This window comes from Populus alba, chromosome 2 (assembly GCF_005239225.2).
Source record: "Populus alba chromosome 2, ASM523922v2, whole genome shotgun sequence".
In the NCBI taxonomy this organism is placed as follows: Eukaryota; Viridiplantae; Streptophyta; class Magnoliopsida; order Malpighiales; family Salicaceae; genus Populus; species Populus alba.
The window spans coordinates 18,714,054-18,733,950 of record NC_133285.1 but is presented as its reverse complement, the minus strand read 5'-3'; the positions used below and the strand labels follow the sequence as shown (position 1 = coordinate 18,733,950).

The 19,897-nt window shown below is 33.3% G+C and overlaps 2 protein-coding genes across 3 annotated transcripts; both read right to left on the bottom strand.

Moving 5' to 3' along the window:
- Window positions 1–267: 267 nt before the first annotated feature.
- On the bottom strand, window positions 268–2,989 carry LOC118044123 (pentatricopeptide repeat-containing protein At3g26782, mitochondrial). Its single transcript, XM_035052277.2, has one exon. It carries the CDS (start codon window positions 2,902–2,904, stop codon window positions 742–744), a length of 2,163 nt encoding a protein of 720 aa, XP_034908168.1. The 5' UTR covers window positions 2,905–2,989; the 3' UTR covers window positions 268–741.
- An 11,864-nt stretch (window positions 2,990–14,853) lies between these two features.
- Window positions 14,854–18,684, bottom strand: LOC118044124 (ATP-dependent zinc metalloprotease FTSH 2, chloroplastic). 2 transcript variants are annotated; one of them, XM_035052279.2, is made up of 5 exons: window positions 18,542–18,684; window positions 16,966–18,162; window positions 16,575–16,888; window positions 15,606–15,846; window positions 14,854–15,436 (listed from the first exon to the last, which is right to left on the bottom strand). In XM_035052279.2, exons 2-5 carry the CDS (start codon window positions 18,160–18,162, stop codon window positions 15,095–15,097), a joined length of 2,094 nt encoding a protein of 697 aa, XP_034908170.1. In that variant the 5' UTR covers window positions 18,542–18,684; the 3' UTR covers window positions 14,854–15,094. The 2 variants fall into 2 exon arrangements, with proteins under 2 accessions (XP_034908170.1, XP_034908169.1); XM_035052278.2 differs by lacking the exon at window positions 18,542–18,684 and having other exon boundaries at window positions 16,966–18,201.
- Between the last annotated feature and the right edge of the window lie 1,213 nt (window positions 18,685–19,897).

Genomic DNA, 19,897 nt, shown 5'->3' with positions numbered 1-19,897 from the left:
CACTTCTAGCAAAATGTAAGAGCAAACAAGCGTGCAGTGAACAAACCAAATAGATGGTTGAGCTTTAATGGTTGTCTTATGTGAGAATGGGGGGGGGGGGGGGGGGGGTTCGGAGAGATTGATATTTATAGTGAAAAGAGTACCTCCTTAATCACTGGAATCGGGCCACATCATCCCTTTTTAAGATAAATTGCTTCAACTTATTGTAAAAGGCTAGAGAGAAATAATATTAATGAATTCATGTCACATGAAGAGAAATAATATGAATTAGTACATAATCAATTAATTAAATTATCCAATTAATTTCAGGGACAAATCCACAAGGAGAATATTCCAAATTAATGTCTAATGTGGAATGTTTAGTTCAGTGAAAATCAGCCTGTGATTTTGGTTAACTCCCTAGTTCCCTGTTCTAGATATACAAATTGACAGAGCTGACAAACTGATCTTGTGAAGTGAAGTGTGAATTGTCACCTGCATTGTATCATATACTAACCTCGCAAAAGCTATCGAGTAATGGCACTAGAGGCCTGTGTAGTTAGACACAAAACAAAATTTAAGGTGGACTTCACATGTTATTTTGCAGCTTAGGAGAATGGATGCCACTAACAAATTCCTTTGAGCTGGCCACCCCACACTGACCAGATCTTAAGCTCAAAAGCCCTTTTAATTTGATGCAAATAGTGACTAGCAACCAGTCATATATTTATCATCTACCGGCACTGATATCATACACACATTTCACCAATAATCCCTGCAAGAGCATGCTCCATTCTTGAAATGGTGGAATCTATGAGCATCTCTCACAACAATCTCCCTTCCAGTAACCTTAGAGATGAACTTGGTAGCAGTATGGCAATCCCCACATACCCTAAGATTTTTCCTAATCCTGATTACACTCTCGGGCCCCAAATTTAAGAGGCCAAACACAATGGCCAACTTCTCACTGTGCAAGGAAAGCATGCTCTCCTTTGTCTCTTCATCCACATCATGCAATACAAAGTTAATATCTGGTGTGTACCCTTCTTGACGAATCCTGTCCATCAATCTTTCCAACTCTGAATAAATTAGATCTGTTTGTGGGTGTGACCTATCCCCAGCTACGAATGCATAGAGCTTGTTTTTAATCTCTATAACTGAGTACCCAGCAATTTTTTTCACCCCTCTGTTCTTCATAAGTGTTCTAATTGAATCAGCTTCTTTTCTTTTGCCAGTCAAGGTGTAAATGTTGTACAAGATGACATATCTCCCAGCGTTATAAGGATCCAAATCAAATAATGCTCTTGCTACCATTTCAGCAAGGTCTACATTTAAATGTATTCTACATGCCCCAAGAAGTGCCCCCCAGACAGCTGCATTAGGCCTTACTGGCATTCTCTCAATAAAATCGCAAGCTTCATCTAGCTTTCCAGCTCGCCCTAGAATATCAACCATACATGCATAGTGTTCGGGTCTTGGTGTGACTCCAAAATCTGTAGCCATGGAATTGAAGCACTCCCATCCTTCAGCAACTAAACCTGAATGACTACATGCTGACAATATTGATACAAATGTTATATGATCTGGCTTTACAGAAGCCTTCATCTGATCAAAGAGATTGAGAGCTTCTCTTCCCCAGCCATGCATCCCATAGCCTGAAATCATGGCACTCCATGTGATGATATTTCTCTCCTGCATCCCATCAAAAACTTTTCTAGCATAAGTTAAGCTTCCACATTTCACATAAAGATCAATCAGGGCAGTTTCTACCGCTAGTAATTGATTGTAGAAGAACCCAGTAGTTATGATCCCATGAACTATATGAGCGAGCTGGAAAGATGCTAGAGTAGAACAAGCTCGGATCACACCAAGAAGGGTGATAGCATCAGGGAATATCCCTTGCAACATCATTTGTTTTAAAAGGCCTAAAGCTTCAAGAGGCAAATCAGCCTTGACATAAGCCTCGATCGTTGTTGCCCATGTCACCAAATCCTTACTCATAATGCCATCAAACAACTTTCTTGCAACTTCCACTCTTCCACATCGAACGAACATTCCCGCGGCTGCACTCTGGACAGACTGATCAAAATCAAGTCCATTTTCTACAACTACTCTATAAACATCATCAGCTTCCTCGTGACTACGAACACAGGCCATCGCATTCAAAATAGCACCCCTGCTGGGTCTAGATCCCTCACTTAGCATCTGCCGAAACAATGAAAAACCTTCTTTACAACGGTCATCCTGCAAGCAAGCACCGATTATAGCACTCCACGAAACAGCATTTTTGTCAGGCATTTCATCAAACACTTGGCGAGAAAGCTCATACTTGTCACATTTACCATACATGGTAATGAGAGAATTGGAAATAAAAACTTGAGACTGGTACCCAAATTTAACAACATCTTGATGAACCCGAATACCAAATTCAAAGTGGCGGAGACAGCTGCAGGCCTTGATAATAAAAGGGAAGGTAAAATTGTCGGGCTGAATGCCCAATCTCAGCATTTGTTTGTACAGAAGAATGGCATGATCGTAATGTGAATTATCTACAAGGCCACGAATCATGACATTCCAGAGGAAGAGATCGGCGGATGGGGTAGAAGAGAAGAGGGAGTAGGCGTAAGAAACGGAGCCCAAAGAGGCGTATTGGGCAATGAGGTTGGTGAGGAAGTGGAGGTTGCGGTGGAGGTGGGATTTGAGCATGGAGGCATGGAAAGTTTTGAGGGAATGGAGGGACGTGCCGCATTGCTTGATGAGTGATGTGCATGTGTCTGCTTCTATTGGTCCTGATGTTCGTGTTTTTGCTTCTGTACAGACACAGCAGAAACCGCGACGAAACCAATGGTTTACCTTATTCATATTAAACAAACATGGAGGTAAATCTTCTTCACTTATAAACCTGTATGGTGGATGGATCATCATCCTCCGCTCGGTTGGCCATTTTCTGCCTTGATCTTGGGCAAAAAGCCTAAAATTAGTGAGGGTACCGGCGCAACACTAGAGGTACCACTTAAAATTAAATTTTAATGCGAGAGAAGAGAGCTTTTGCTAAATGCTTTCTCTAGTCTCATAAAGATTTTATATATATCATTAAATTATAAAAAAGAATTATTAACACTAATTAAAAACTATATTAAAATTTAATCTTTCTTATAATAGATAAAAAATAGATACAAATGTAAATAACTCTTTTCTTACCATCAAGTACTCTTTTGAATATTTTATATATTTAATTATATGAAAATCACAATAGATATTTATAAAAAAAAATATTGATTTAAATTCTATAAAAAAACAATATAATTTTTAGTATAAATTATCTTTTTTATTAATGTATTTTTTTTAAGAAATATATATGTTTTATTAGTAGTATGGTTTATTGAATAAAAACTAAAAACAATTAAAAGAAATTTTCAAAAAAATCTAATGATTTGAAAAAAGGAGAGAAAAAAATACATGTCTTTAATAAAAAAAAATTCATGAGCTTTTTTTTCTTACAAAAACATGACTTTTTTTTTATCAACAATATTGGTTTTTAAATAAAAACTTGATAAAAAAAAACATGAATTGATAATTTTAACATCAATATATTAAAAATATTAAATAGGAAATTTACAATAAATAAAATATAAAAATAGGTATTTCATTTGCATTGAATATTCATGTGCAAATTTTATAAAAACAATTCTACACACAAGGAGCATATATAATTATTTATAAATTAATTTAATATTACCATAAAAAAACTCTAATATTATTTAAAAACTATGAGATATTTGGATAATTATTAAAATATAATTGAACGGATAACCCATCATTAATCTACAATTTTTTTTAGTTACTCGAGGTAACTTGAAAACCCAAAACTTAACCCTTTTTTAATCCAAAAACATATATAAAAAATTATTATATGGCATTTATAAAATTTCATTTCTAACCATAAAACACATTTTAATATAATTTAAAAAAGTTCAAATCAAATCAAAAATATTTGTGAGACTTGATCTTTTTTTTTAGGTTGAGTATAATTAAAGGTAAATAAAATCCTCCATTAAATTCTGTTTTTTTAAAAAAAATTTATAAACACCAAAATCATAGTAATTGGTTAAAATGTGGCAACTTAAGAGTTTTTTTTTTTCTAGTGACTTTCTCTTTTCCTTAACAATAACTAACTAGAGATTAAAATGTGAAACAAATGAAATTCCATGACTAAAATATACAATATAGGACCAAATTGATATCAAATAGCAAAATATGTAGCTTGAGGGATCAAATTGAGTTTTTTGTGCCTTTTAAACAGTGCAAGTTGGGAGAAGTTCTGATTTTTTAAAAAAATATTATTTTTGATCTTTGATCTTTAAATTTTTATTTAAAAAAAAAACTAAAACTTAATTTTATAAATCTTAAATTTAATATTGGGAACATCCAATGGTATATCCAGCATGTGAGAGTGTATATAAATAAAAAATATATCTCAACATATAAAACCATGCCAACATAATTTATAGGGATGAGATTAAAAAAAAAAAATTTAGTGACCAAAGTGTAAAGGGAAGAAATTTCAAGGATCAAGAAAAAAAATTGACTATAAATAGTAATGTGAAGAGAAAAATATGAGAGGAAAAATAGTTGATCAACAGTAAAAACATCAAATGTTAATTATAGTTTCTCTTGTAATGTAATTATAGGTTTGGGTCAATTATATTTCCATGCATCTTGTGTTTTTTATTAGGTTGATTAACCTTTATATTATTTGAATTCATTCAATTAACCCATGTGTTTTATGAATTTATTTAATTAAACCAATAAGGCAATAATTAATCTATATCAAGTCTTAATGTTGACCTTGTGTGCTAATTATATAGTATTTAAATATTTCTCACTACTGAGATTAAACAATTACCTTTTCTTTTCAACTTGAGTTAGTTTTGTTTCAATATTTATTTCCTTGGATTTTCATTAAAAATATTTATTACTCTTAAGTTTTTTTTAGCTTTTAAGATGTATATGTAACAACTGCATCACCATAGGATGGAGAATGTTTTTACTCTTTAACACAAAAAAGTGCAAGCATGGTTAACATTGATTTTACCAATAAAGAAAAACTGAAAAGTTTATTTATTTATTTAATAAAATAAATTAAAAATTATATATTTTAATAAATAATAATAAATATGTTGATTTCAATCGATGATTGAGTTGGGAAAAAATATTGAATATTTGTTTTAGTTTGAAATTGAGTTGTTAAAATTTTAATTGATTTGAGTCAATAAAATATATATTTTTTTTCAAATCAAGCATTAACTTAACATTAAAACTTATTTTTAACATCACGAAAATATAATATAAAGCCAACTAAAATAAAACATCAAATCCAATCACAATTAATTTAATATGTGATGATTAATTTGAGAATAAAAAAAAGTTATATTACAAAAAACAATAAAGGAAAAACATTATTGGAATTGCAACTTACAAAAGATTGTGTTTTTCTTATGTTGCATTTCAATCGTTCTTTTTTGTTAATATTTCTTCCATCTTGCATTGCATCGAGTGAGCATTAATTTTACAAAATTCAATTACAGTTGTTAAATAAAAAGCAAAAGTATCTTATAAAAAAAGATGTGAATGAATAAAAATTGAAGGCAGTTCACTATTCATATATTTCTTTATTTTTCATTGTCTTGTTTGTTTATGATTTCAAATACTATTTCATGGCTTACCGAGCAAAAATAATATAATAAAAAATAATACGAGTAGAAAAAATAAATTTGATATGATTCACTATTATAATGATAATATTTTCACTCCAAATGTTTCAAGGTTTTTAGTAATATATATATATATATATATATATATATATATATATATATTTTGTTGTTATTCATTTTTGGGTTCTTATACAAAAAAAAAAAATAATCGGAAGGAATAATAAAAAATAATAATAATAACATGAGTGAGAAAAAGATGTTGGAACGCCAATAAAAGCTAGGAATTGGTTGAGGAGGTTCAGAAATATAAGAATTGAAATTTGACGTTATATTTTCTACTAATGAGAGCCCTGTTGACAAAAAAAATTCAAATTGAAAAAAAAAAGTCCAAAATAAGATGTTTATAATCTCAATTAAATTTTATCAAAGGTTTAATTGAATTTATAAAGGGTTTAATTGCAAGAAAATTGATTTTTTAAGTCAATTTATGTTTTTATTGGAAGTAATTAAAGTTATGGGGTGCAATTATAATTTTAAAGAGTTGATTTGTTCAAATCTGGGGCTTAATTGTATAAGTATTGAAGTTTGATAGCCAATTAGGGATTTAATTGAAACAATCCGAAACCAAGGACCAAATCAGAAAAGATGCTAAACGCAAGGGGTCTAATTACAATTTTCCGGGGGACTTGATTACAAAATTACATAAACATTCAAGGATCAAATCGGAAATATTATTTAAAACTGCAAAACGGCGCCGTTTCGCTCAACACTGGTCACTGTCTTCTTCAGAATACGTTACATTGCAGCTGGCGGAGAAACGTTTGCAGCAACGAAGGCGGTGATAAAGGGGCCATGTTCCACGGCTGATATCTCTCCGGCCGTTACTCCATCCCTACAAATAAAACGCTTGCATCATCTGGCTATAAAAGCCAGAGAATGTACTGCACTGAGAAGGGGGGAAACCAGAGGGGGAATGACAAAGGAAAGAAAAAAAAGACAGCGGGAGAAGAAAAAAAAGAAAGAAAATAACGAGACAGTGAGGAGATCGAGAGAGGATAGAGAAGAAGAGTAAGGGAGAGCAGGGGTAGAAAGAACACGGGGAGAACAGAGGAGGAGAGAACGTAAAAAAACAGAGAGTAGCTGGGAGAAAGAAGGAAAAAGAACAGTGGGGGAGGGAGAAGACAAAGACGAAAGGGAAGAGACTGCAAGAAGAACTGCAAATAGAAACAGAAAAAAGAAAGAATCAGAGGAACCAAAAGAAAAACAAACGAAAGGAGAGGAAAGAGGTCCAAAGCATATCATTGCTTTCATCTTGCTTCCAGGTAAATGTCTTCAACTTTGCAGATAATGCACAAACACTGTGCACTTGAAGATTAATTACATCTGCACTGCAGCAGGCTTCACGCACACTTGTGGATCTAAACCAACTAGACCCAGCCCGAAAAAAGTAAATTAAAAATTATTTTAAAAAATCTGTGATTTTTCACAAATATTTTATTGTACTTTGATTAATATTGATTTGTATTTTTATACTGTAAATATATAAATCCAATATTGAAATACTTGGTTTTTTTCAAAACATAAAAAAAAAAAAATCAAAATGGAAAAAAATTAAAAAATAAAATAAAATGTTTTGTTTTTATACATACGGCCAAGTCTCTCTAATATATATATATATATATATAAAAGTTTTAGCATGCATTTTGACTTTAATAACCAATTTATTAAAGTCACGAGAACTGATCAATATTTCAAAAATTCCAAAAAAATTATTTTGTTTTCTTTAATATCTAGGATTACGACCTTATATGTAAGACGTATTCCGGATATTAAATTATTTGTTAATGTTAGAATGCTTAAGTTTTACCCAATGAGATAAAGATTTCTTTATTGAAAAGAATTTTTTCTTAAACCATAGACGGACCAACAACTAGAGAACACAACAAAACTTTAAATTTTATTAGACAATAAATCAATGCAGCTTACCTTAGATATGACGTATTGGGGGTGCTAATACCTTCCCATTACGCAACCAGTCCCCGTACCCGATTTCTGAGACCAGTTAGGATTTCTAGTTATCAAAATACTAGGTAGCGACTTCCATTCCATTTTTCCATTAATAAAAGATAAGAATTCCTTGTCTCCCCACATGCCACATTTTTAGATAATACCAAATTTGAGGGTGGATGTTTTTGCTGCGATGCCGCACACATGCGACATATATCATAAAGTATTTAATTATATTATATTGCATTGTATAGATAGTTTATGTTGAACTTAATAGAATTAAGCAAATATAGAGAACATTGAATAAATTTAAGAAATATACAAGTTAATTGACCTAGCTAGTAACACAAGTGAGTAAGCATAAATAATTGACACAGAAATAAAAGATAAATATAAGAGTTTTGTGTATAATGTCTTTATGAATTCCTTTCTTCTCAAAGAACCACACAACCACAAAAAGATAGCAATAATGCCCATTTATTTATTAAAATTAGTCTCCTTTTGTTTTCATAAAGTCTCTATAAAAAAGTATTTATATTAAAATAATCTTAAATCTAATAGGATATTCCTAATGAATATGGATAAACATAATAAATATTAATAAAATTAACCCAAATTTAAATAAAAATCCTACTACATCTAAAAGACCTAAGTTATTTTCATAATTTGCTAGCAGAATTGAAGCCCAATTTCAAATGCATGATTCTCTCTCATCTTAATGAATTAAAAGGCATGTCATGTATTATTGGAAAGCTATAAATGTTTACTTTCCAATTCAACTAAAAGTGTATTAACATTCCTTTTGTAACTCCATTTAAGACCAAAACAGTAGTGAAAAGGTCAAAAAATAACAATTTTGAATCTTTTTATTCCAATATTTTTGTAATGTCTGAATGCCCAGCTATAAACGCTTCTTAAACATGAATTAAAATAATCAAGGTTTATATTATATTATTTAACATCTTCTTAAAGCTCGTCGTAGCCCATTTATCATATATATGTTAATTGAAAACATCTTCAAATCTTTTAGTCATAAGTCTTGTCACTAGACCAATTAGAACCTCTAATGAATCTCTTTATGTTACTTAGATTGCATAACAAATTATTGCGATTTGGGATGAGCATATCCATTAAATTAACTTAAATTTAAAATGAAATAAAATAATAAAATCAGTACATGAAATGTTAACTAGTGATAAATTGCGTAAACATCCCGATAAGATAAAATAATTATTTTAAATGAATAATTTTTATGAATATAGGGTGAGATGATTTATAAAAATGAAAGGTAATGCTAAATAAATTAATGTTTGATTTTACATGTAAATGTCGCTAACTGCTCATATAAGCCTCAAGTACGATCATATAGTTTTTAACAAAAAATGAAGGAAATCCGAGGGAAACATTTTTATTATGATAAGGGATGAAATTATTCAATGAATTAATTTGTGAATATTGATGATTTAAGTAAATGAAACAATATGGAAACTCAATTTTTCACGTAAAAAATACATATTTTCCAAATTTACAATATCAAGCATAACTCTTAATCTGATTGTTGAATCAAGCTAAAATTTTACAAGGTTTCTTCTCACATATTGTTCTATATTGGGTTAAATATTTAGGGCAATTTGAATTCAGGAAGGTCTTGCGAGAGTGTAGATGGTTGGAAAAAAAATACAAAAACTAACATATGGACTCATTATGACATTGTCATAATTTTAGCAAAACAATTCCCTCCCTAGCAGTATTCATGTCGATAGCCCTTACAAGAGAAGAGAAGAAAAATAACTGGATGTTGATATTTTTTACATAAAGGGAAGAAGAAGAAAGGAGGCCTGTTTGTTGTGAAATAAGGGATTCCATGCTTTTTATTTGGGGGTTTTACCAATGGATAATTAAATATTAATAATTTTAATCATTTCGTCGGTGATATTTAATTTAAAATTTCAATTTAATAATTATTTTCAGAAACCGTCAAATATCATCAATGAATTTTCAATCCATCAGTGATTCCGTTTTGTAATATTTAATTTAAAATTTTAATTTAATAAAATTTTTTCAAAAACCTGTCAAATAACACCGATGACTTTTCAATCTGTTAGTGATTTTAACTGTAAAGAATAGTAATTAACAAAGCAATTGAAAAGTGAATAGTTCCAGAGCTCTCTAGAAAATATTGAAGGAATTTTTCGTTGGTGATTTTCTTTGTAATTAACATGATGAATAATGTTAGGGAGAAGTTAATAATATATCAATAGTTTTACCGATGAAATTAATTCCGTTAATATAAATGATACGTCATCATTTTTTTTGGGTTTGTTTTAATTATTTTTTTTCCACTATAATTCCCTCGGTAGGAATATTTTTGTCGGTAAATTCACTGTACTTTATTGACAGAAATATTTTATTGGTATATCATTTATATTTATCAATTTTCTGGTAGTGTGTAAAGTCACACTTACATGGTGGGAGGTTGGATGATTTCTCTAGCGGTTTACTATTCCAATGCTTCACTCTTTCTTTCTATCCTTGTAGGCCATTCTCCTTTCAAAACTCCCATCTTTAGAACCCTCTCCTTTTAGAGAAATCATTAAGTAGACATGATGATTGCACCTGGATAAGAAATTTCCATGTATATATACACACACACTTTTGGTTTTTTTAAACTGATTACGACTTTTATGCATGTCAAGGTGACAATTCATGTGTTTCCAGTGTATGAGAGTGTAATTGATACCAAACATTTATCAAGGACTTTATTGCATTTTCTATTGAGTGACGAAGTTATTGAATTAACCGCTGAAGTCACAACAAGATGGTCATTACTAGGTTTTGAAGTAGTTTTTATTCCTTCTTCCACAAAATCAAAGATGCAAACTATGTATTTAACTAGCTTTAAGATATATGGTCAAAGTTGTAGTGAACATATAGGAAGTTAAAAGAGTTTGACATATTGTTTAATATGGTTGTAAAATCTCCTTAATGATACGAGGAGAAGCCTTGGTATTATATACTATCATTATAGCTAAAGTATCCTATATAATAGGATTGGATAAGTACAAGTTAACAAGTTGATAGTTACAAGGAATTTTATGTTAATTAGAATGGAGATATCTTAGGGATAACGATTATCACCCCCTGTAAGATAAACGTGGGAGAAGGGAGGATGCGAAGCTTGCTTTGAAAAAGAAAGAATTATGGTTCAGATACACCTCTGGTAAGGGAGTCATCAAGCTGCAAGGAAGAGGGAATACATCGTAACTTCAAGAAGCCATTAGTAACAAGCTCGCGTACAAAGTGGTAGTCAATGGCAATGTGCTTAGACCGTGGTTGAGTAATAGGATTAACAACCATGAAAATGACACTTTTATTGTTACATCACAGAGTAGGTGAAGTTGATAATGTAACATGAAGGTCTCTAAGTAATTGAACAAGTCAAGCACTGTTAGCAGTAGCAACCGTTAAGGAGTGATATTCAGCTTCTGCACTCAATCATGAGATAATACTTTGTTTCTTAGAGGACCATAAAATTAATTTGGAACCAAGAAAGATTGCATAACTAGTAGTAGATCGATAAGTGTCAGGACAACCAGTCTAATTAGTATCAGAACAAGCAAGAAGTTCATGAGTGGACTATTGTTGCTGCTGAAGACCATATTGAATTGTGCCTTTAATGTATCATAAAATGTGTTTAATTGCACGAAAGTGATCCTCTGTTGGAGCATGCATAAATTGGAAAATGAAATTAACATTGAATGACAAATCAGGCCTTGTGATTGTTAAGTATTATAGCGCACTAGCCAATGAACGAAACAAGGTAGAATCGGTATATAAAAGCCCTTCAGCTGTCAAATGTTGTCCCACAACAAAGGGTGTAGAGATTGGCTTAGCATCAACCATGGAAGCTTGCTACAAGAGATCAAGGGTATACTTTGTTTGACTGAGGAATAGACCTTGATCATTAGGCTAAACTTTAACACTAAGAAAATAATGAAGAACACCTAAGTCTTTCAGTGAGAACTCTTTAGAAAGTAAAGCAATAAATTGATGAACTAAAGTTGTGATATTGCCAGGTAGATAGACTGTCCCTAGAGCAGAGTGATGGACAAACAATGATGAATCAACTTTGGTGCTTGTTTTAAGCTATACAATGCTTATTTGAGGCGACATACATACTGGGGAAATAAAGGATCAGTATAGCCTAAAGGTTGTTCCATGTAGACTTCATCATAAAAGAGGCTATGGCGAAAAGGCATTATTGACATCAAGCTAATGTAAGTGCCAATAAGAGAATCAGTCAAACAGTAGTTAGGCGAGCAATATGACTAAATGTGTCATCAAAATCAAGACCCTAAATCTTAGAGAACCCTTAAGCCATAAGGCGTGCTCTATGTCGTTCAATGGATCCATTAGATCAAAGTTTGATCTTAAAATCCATCAGCAGCCAGCCGCATTATGAGATGCAAGACGAGGGACTAAAGTCCAAGTGTCATTCTTTTACAAGGCTTAAATTTAAGAGTCCATAGTGGACAACCATTCAGGGTGTTTGACAACTAATTTAAAACCCCGTGGCTCTTTGAAAGCAAGAAGAGCCTGAAGAGGTTATGAAGAAGAGCAAATAGTCATAACATGTTGTGTCCATGGTTTAAAAACATCAGCCTTCCCTCTAGTAACCATGGGATGTTTGTTAGTGAGCAAAGAAGATTGGGAAGACTCAAAAGATGTTGAGGCTATAATGGAAGAGGAGGGAACAAACATAGATGGCTATTGAGTGAAGGAGTCTGCAGATATAAAAAGTATTTGGGTTAGATTGTCACTACAGGGTAAACATGGAGAATTGGACAATGATGGTGAGATGACAGAGTCAAAAGGAATGGAAACAGAACGATTAGAGACACATTCTGTATATTTAGAGAAAATATTATAATCATTGGTGGACGACATGTTAGGGACTGAACCATCAACATAAGGAAAAACAGTTTCAAAAAATTTTATGTGATAAGAAACATAGACATGATGTGTCTGTCAATCAAAACATCGAAATCCTTTATGAAGAGTACTATAACCTAAAAAGACATATGGAACGAATTCTAGAGATAATTTATGGGATGAAGAATCACGTAAATAAGAAAAACAAAGACACCTAAAGGTACAAAGCATGGAATAATTAGGTTTATGACCAAATAATAAAGCATAAGGAGTCTTACCACTAAGAGACGGTGAAGGGAGTAGGTTTATGAGAAATACTGCAAAGAAGAATGCCTTAACCCAAAAGGATACTGGTAAACAAGCATGAAACATAAGAGTAAGACTTGTTTCCTTAATATGATGATGTTTGCGTTCGGCAATGCCATTTTATCTAGGAGTGTATACACATGCTAGATGAAGAACAATACCATGAGATTGTAAATGATTTCAAAATTTAGTATTTGTATATTTAGTCCCACCATCACATTGAAAATGATTTTATTCTTGCTGAAAATTGCGTTGTAATGTAATTTTGGAAATTGATAAATGTATATATAAAAAACATATTTATGTTTCAAAAGAAACATCTAACTAAATCGAGTATAATCATCGATAAAAACAACATAGTAATGATAACCATTAACAGAAGAAATTGGTGATGGACCCATAAATCACAATGTAAATGATCGAAATGAATGTCACAACATTTATCATTAAGAGAAAAGGGTAAATGATGGCTTTTACCAAGCTGACAACCATTGCAAAGAGAATAATCTATTTGTATCAATTTATCACTACAAGAAATAAATCATATTCTAAAGAGAGAAGCAATAAGATACAAATGTGGATGACCTAGTCATGCATGCCATAGACAAACTGTGGCTCATGGCTTATTGGAAAAGACAACTAAAGCAATAGCACAATGATGCTTATCAAGAACATATAGACCATTCCCATATCGACTAACTCCCAGTATCGTTATGGTAGCTTGATCAAGTATAAAAAGCTAAAATAGTCAAAGATAACTCGATAATTAAGTTGTTTTGTGAGTTGACTAATAGAAATAAAGTTTTTCATAATGTTAGGAATAACAAGAATATTAGATAAAACAATGGAGCTTTGGGGAACAATATTAGAAACATAACCTTTGTGAGAAATAGGAAGAGATTGTCCATTACCAACTAAGACACGTTCATTGCCGGCGTATACAAGGGACACATCCAAATTGTCCGAGTTGTTTATTATGTGAGAGGTGGCACTAGAATCAGGAAACCAATCATGATTATTGAAGTTTTGGACAATGCATGCAAAAAAGGCTTCCGCTATGTTAACAAACTGTTTCTTTTTAAGTTTTAAGAAACTTCATCAATGTTTGGCCAAGTTGCCCTTTTTGTCACACAATTGACAATAAACAGTAGTATTGGATAGTGTTTTAACATTGTCAGAGTATGCAAAAGTCGTGGAGAACTGTGGCTTTCCTCTTTTTGGTTTTGACTTGCATGATGTCTATTGTGCATAATAAACAAAAATGGATGGTGAGTGGGAAACAAACTTGGCAAATACCTCATGATTCAAAGCTTTTGGAACAATCTCTAAGAATGAGGGCAATGGAAGCTATGAGATCATTGTGGTAGAGAAAATATTGTAGTCTGGTCCTAATGCTTGTAAATACCAATGGACTTTATTTGTGTCATCAACATGATGACCAATTGCAGCCAGTTGATCACAAAGTCCCTTGAAAACTTGAGAGAACTCAACAATGGATTGAGATCCTCGTGTTGCATCAGTTGGAGTTCATCCTTGAGATGCAATTCATGAGTATTTAATCGGTGTGAGAAGGAAACTTCAAGAGCTTGCCAAGCCTCAAGTGAGTGTCATAAACCTAGTACCTCACTCATGAACTCCTTTGTAAGAGAAGAAAACAACAAACTCATAAGCATTTGGCCTGTATGCAACCAAGAATTGTGCTCGGGATTTGGCTTTGTGACTCCACCAAAATAAGTGATCATAGCACATGGAGCAACGATGCTCCCATCCAAGAAACTGAAGAGTTTTGAACTAGTTAATAGAGGAATAACCTAATTTCTCCATAACAGGTAATTGAAAGAGGTCAATTTAATTGTGGGCATGTTCACCATCGTGTTGAGCAAAAGAGTAAAGCATGAAGAAGATGAATCTACCATGATTACAATCTCCAACTTGGCTCTCGTACCATAAAAGAGTTTGACATATTGTTTAATACGGCTGTAAAATCTCCTTGATGATATAAGGAGAAGCCTTGGCATTATATACTAACATTACAGCTCAAGAATCCTATATAATAGGATTTGATAAGTACAAGTAAACAAGCTGGTTCCAAGGAATTCTATGTTAATTAGAATGGAGATATCCTAGGGATAACTCAGAGTAATAGCATACAATAATTACACAGCCACCGGGGAGGATACTGAGGCAGGGACCCGATTTTCAGCAGGAATCTCAACAAATTCAGAGAGGATTGCTCGGAACTCATCACCAGTCATAGTTTCCTTCTCGAGGAGGACTTCCACAATCTTATCAATGGCCTCACGGTTGTACCTTATGTGGTTCAATGCAATTTCATATGCACTGTCTGATATCCTCTTCACAGCAGAATCAATGTCTTCCGCTAGCTTTTCTGACATTGAGTTCCTTGCCATCATTCTCATGATGACGTCACCACTTTGAGCTGATGCCTCCATGAGTGACCATGGGCCAATTTCAGACATTCCAAACGTGGTTACCATCTGTAACAGACCAGATTAATCATACTCCTAATTTCAATTAAATTGCTCCGATAAAATATACAAAAGGAAGTGTAGAACCACATACAAAAAAACGAAAGATAGAGATACCACACACATCACTCAAGGAGCAAGGAAAAGACAGCAAATGTCACTTCAAATGTTTAGTTACCTGTTTAGCCAAACCGGTGACCTGCTGCAAATCACCAGCTGCCCCAGTAGTCACCTCGGACTCACCAAAGATCACTTCTTCAGCAGCTCTGCCACCTAAGCCACCAACTATTCTTGCAAAAAGTTGCTGCTTGGAGATCAATGTGGGATCATCAGCAGGAATAAACCAGGTGAGACCCCGTGCCTGGCCTCGGGGAACGAGGGTGACTTTCTGAACTGCATCATGCCCTGGAGTCAAAGTTCTGAATAGAACAGTAAGGAGCGTTAAGGATGTTCTTTTAACAACAAAGAAGATATCTCCACAAGAACAAGTGATGATAACCTATGTAGAGAGATAATTTTGGACTCCCCAACATACAGGTGACCAAATGAGGCAAGTGATAACAAGGAAAAAAGATAAGCTTCTTGTTAGTTTTCAGATTTTTCCTTCCTTTTTTTTTTTTTTTTTCTGATTTCAAATGTTTTGTAGGGGCTCTGCAGGCCAATCAGGTGTCTTCATTCAAGCGACAATACAGACAAGTTTTTAGTGATGCATTTCATCACTGCCAAGTAAACTAGGATTGCATGCAACATGGAGATGGAGCATCTGAAGTCACCAGTAACAAGGCCACTATCTCTCTAGTTTCAGAGGAGATGCCAGTCAAAAGTCTGGAAAACAAATATGGCCTGTCTATTCATATTCTAGATGAAGTTTTTTTCATACATCATTTTCTACTGCTATAGAGATTTTCTCAGATCTCGGGGTCATTTATTTTGCTGGTTTCAGTTCTCTAAGATCAAGTTACAATAAACTCAGACTGATTTTCCGGCTACAATTCCGCTTCTCAACATGAGATAACCATCAAATTGAGTTCCTAGCATTGCTACTCAGTTCTAATCAGATTTACTCAATGGCATATTTTATAAAATAAGTTTGAAATTTAATGAGGAGAATTTCCATGAGACAGAAACGGGCTATTATCTCACTTACCCGCAAATGGCATGGCCAACTTCATGGTATGCAACAAGACTTTTACTCTTTCCATCTGTCATAACGGTTCCTTCCATTCCAGCAACAATCCTATCAATTGAATCATCAATCTCTTTAGATGAAATTGCTGTCTTTCCACGCCGCCCAGCTAGGATAGCTGCCTCATTCAAGAGGTTTGCAAGATCAGCCCCACTGAAACCAGGTGTTCTCATGGCTACCACATCAAGAGACACATCAGCATCAAACTTCTTGTTGCTAGCATGAACTTTCAGTATCTCTGTTCTTCCCCGTACATCCGGGACATCAACAGTCACCTGCATTAAAGGTTCATAATGAGGACTGCCCCGAAGAACAATATGGAACCAATATGAACATGATAACATATTCTTACCTGTCTATCAAACCGTCCTGGCCTCAACAAGGCAGAGTCAAGAATGTCTGCCCTGTTAGTTGCTGCAACGACAATGATGCCAGTATTACCCTCAAAACCATCCATTTCTGTCAGAAGCTGGTTAAGGGTCTGCTCTCTTTCATCATTTCCTCCGCCAATTCCAGTTCCTCTTTGCCTTCCCACGGCATCAATTTCATCCACAAACACAATGCAAGGAGCATTCTCTTTGGCCTTCTTGAAGAGATCCCGGACTCGAGAGGCACCAACACCAACAAACATCTCAACAAACTCCGAACCTGAAATGGAGAAAAACGGAACACCCGCTTCACCAGCAATTGCCTTGGCCAGAAGAGTCTTCCCAGTACCTGGAGGTCCAACAAGAAGAACACCTTTCGGAATGCGAGCCCCTACTGCAGTGAATCTCTCTGGCTTCTTGAGAAACTCCACTACCTCCATGAAATCCTGCTTTGCTTCATCCACTCCAGCAACATCATCAAATGTCACCCCAGTGTTTGGTTCCATTTGGAACTTTGCCTTAGATTGGCCGAAAGCTAAGGGGAAACCAGGACCACCAGGCCCACCCATTCCTCCTGATGAGCGTCGAGAAAGGAGGAACAGACCTCCAATTAAGATTAAAGGAAAAGCCAGGTTTCCAATCAAGTTGAATAGCAGAGAACCAGAGTCCTCTTGAGCATTATGTGCTGCAAAGTCAATGTTCTTCTCTCTAAACTTCTGAAGCAGCTCTTGGCTGAGTCCTGGAAGTTGCACACGAACTCGCTGGACCCGGTTACCCAACTCAGGGGAAACAGCCTCTACAATAGCAATGGTTCCATTCTCAAACAAGTCAACCTTATTCACCCTACCCTTATCCAAATACTCCAAGAATCTAGAATAAGACATCCTGGAGGAAGAAACACCTTGCTCATCAGCATATGCTTTCCCAGCTCCCAGCAAAGCGGATCCACCCATTCCAACATTCCCAAGCAAAACCTTCAGAAAACCCCTTCTTGCATCATGCCGTCTCTTGTCCAATGCTTCCTTTGCAATCACATTTCTTGAGGTCTTAGATGAAGCAAGGAGATTGGTAGAAACGAAAAGGTGACCGCCATTGAAGAAATCCTTGGTCGAATTCTGCTTGGCATTACTGGTGGCTGACAAACTGTTTCCAACAAGACACGCTGCCGAGGACGCTGCCATCTGGTAGCATGCAAAAGCAAACATTTAGTTCAATAACAGTAGTAATATTAGATAAACACCAGTCAGTTCTGCTTTATCCATGCTTTGACGTGGATATTGTTTCTTCAACTTCAAAATAATTCTTTTAAAAATCTTTACTTTTAATATTAAAATCATAAAAATAAAAACAATTGAAAAACACTAATTTATACACTTTTTTTTATATAAATAAAACATCCCATGTCAGGCAGGATTTATTCAAACCATTAGAATAAGATTTATATCATAATTCGATCGAATAATAAAGTAACAAATAAAATACCGAAATTAATTTAAGAGCAAACGTTTCAAGAAAAGGAAGGAATTGGAGAAGAAGCAGGAATAGCGTAGCATAGCATACCTTGAAAGAAACAAACAAGAGGAGAGGAGAGGATTACTGGTGAATGAAACTTACTAATGGCTGTCAGGGTTCCTTTATATATATATACATTGATGTCTACTTGGAGGGGAGGGGAGGGGAGGCGGAGTCGTTACCTGTTGTCGTGGATTTTTCACACTCTTTAGTTCACAAACAAAAATAAAGTTTGGATGTGGATGAGGAATGGCTTACGTGGCGCTTTTCTCGCGGCTGAATCCCAGATAATTCTTTTCTTTCTTCCCGTTCTTTGATTTTGCGCTCTCTCTCTCTCTCTCTCTCTGAACACGATTATCATTTATTTAGATGTGAGATATTTAATTTGATAAAGTAATTTAATTCTAATTAGACTTTTTTTAAAATTCTTTTTTTTCATACCAAGATGATTGAAAGTATACGTGTTGTTTTTTTTTAAAATAATTTTTATTTAAAAATATATTAAAATAATATTTTTTTTAATTTTAAAAAATTAATTTTAACATTAGTGTATCAAAATGATCTGAAAATATAAAAAATATAAAAATTATTTTAAAAATACTTTTAAAATACAAATACAAAATTCTTCAATTGAAAAACTTCCTCTATAGTCACTTCTAATTTCATAGTTTTTAAAGTCTTCTCACCCAAAATAATTAACAAAGAAATATAGCTGAGTCTAGAATTAAAAAAACCTCTTCCTTTACTTAGTATCTACAAAATTGCATGTTTTAAAATCAAACTAGTCGACATGGAGAAACATCCTACATAAACAAATATATTTATTTATTTACAACTAATATCTTGTAAATATATAATAAGTGATTAATATGAGATATGTTTATTTATAAATTCTTTAAAATATCTAAATTCTAAGTTATTTTGAATGAATATAAAAGTCTTTGTAAAAAATGATTTCTAAATTAAAAAATTATCAATTTAATTCAATTAAGATTGTGATTTAATTCTATAGATTCTATAGTCAGTCATGTATAACAACAATACTCTTGTCTCTAGCTACATTAGATATTTTTTTTTACTTTGATTTTACGTAAATTATTACTATTAAATCTGACCAATTAATTATGATCTAAAAGAATTTGATGATATTACAACAACTATCTTTGTTTCAAAACTATTATGGTTCTATAATGGAAAATTGAATCTTTGACATTTTATTAATTTTCTTATACTATTTGTTCAAAGTCAACTTCAATTGGTGAGAGTATTATTGAATTGCCATAAAATTGAAATATAATCTCCAATGAAGAAGCTAAATGGATAGCTAAAAATAAAAAAAATTAATATTTTGGCTTTTCTTTATTTATTTTGCACACTCCAAAGGAAAAGCCAAACAAAATGCTA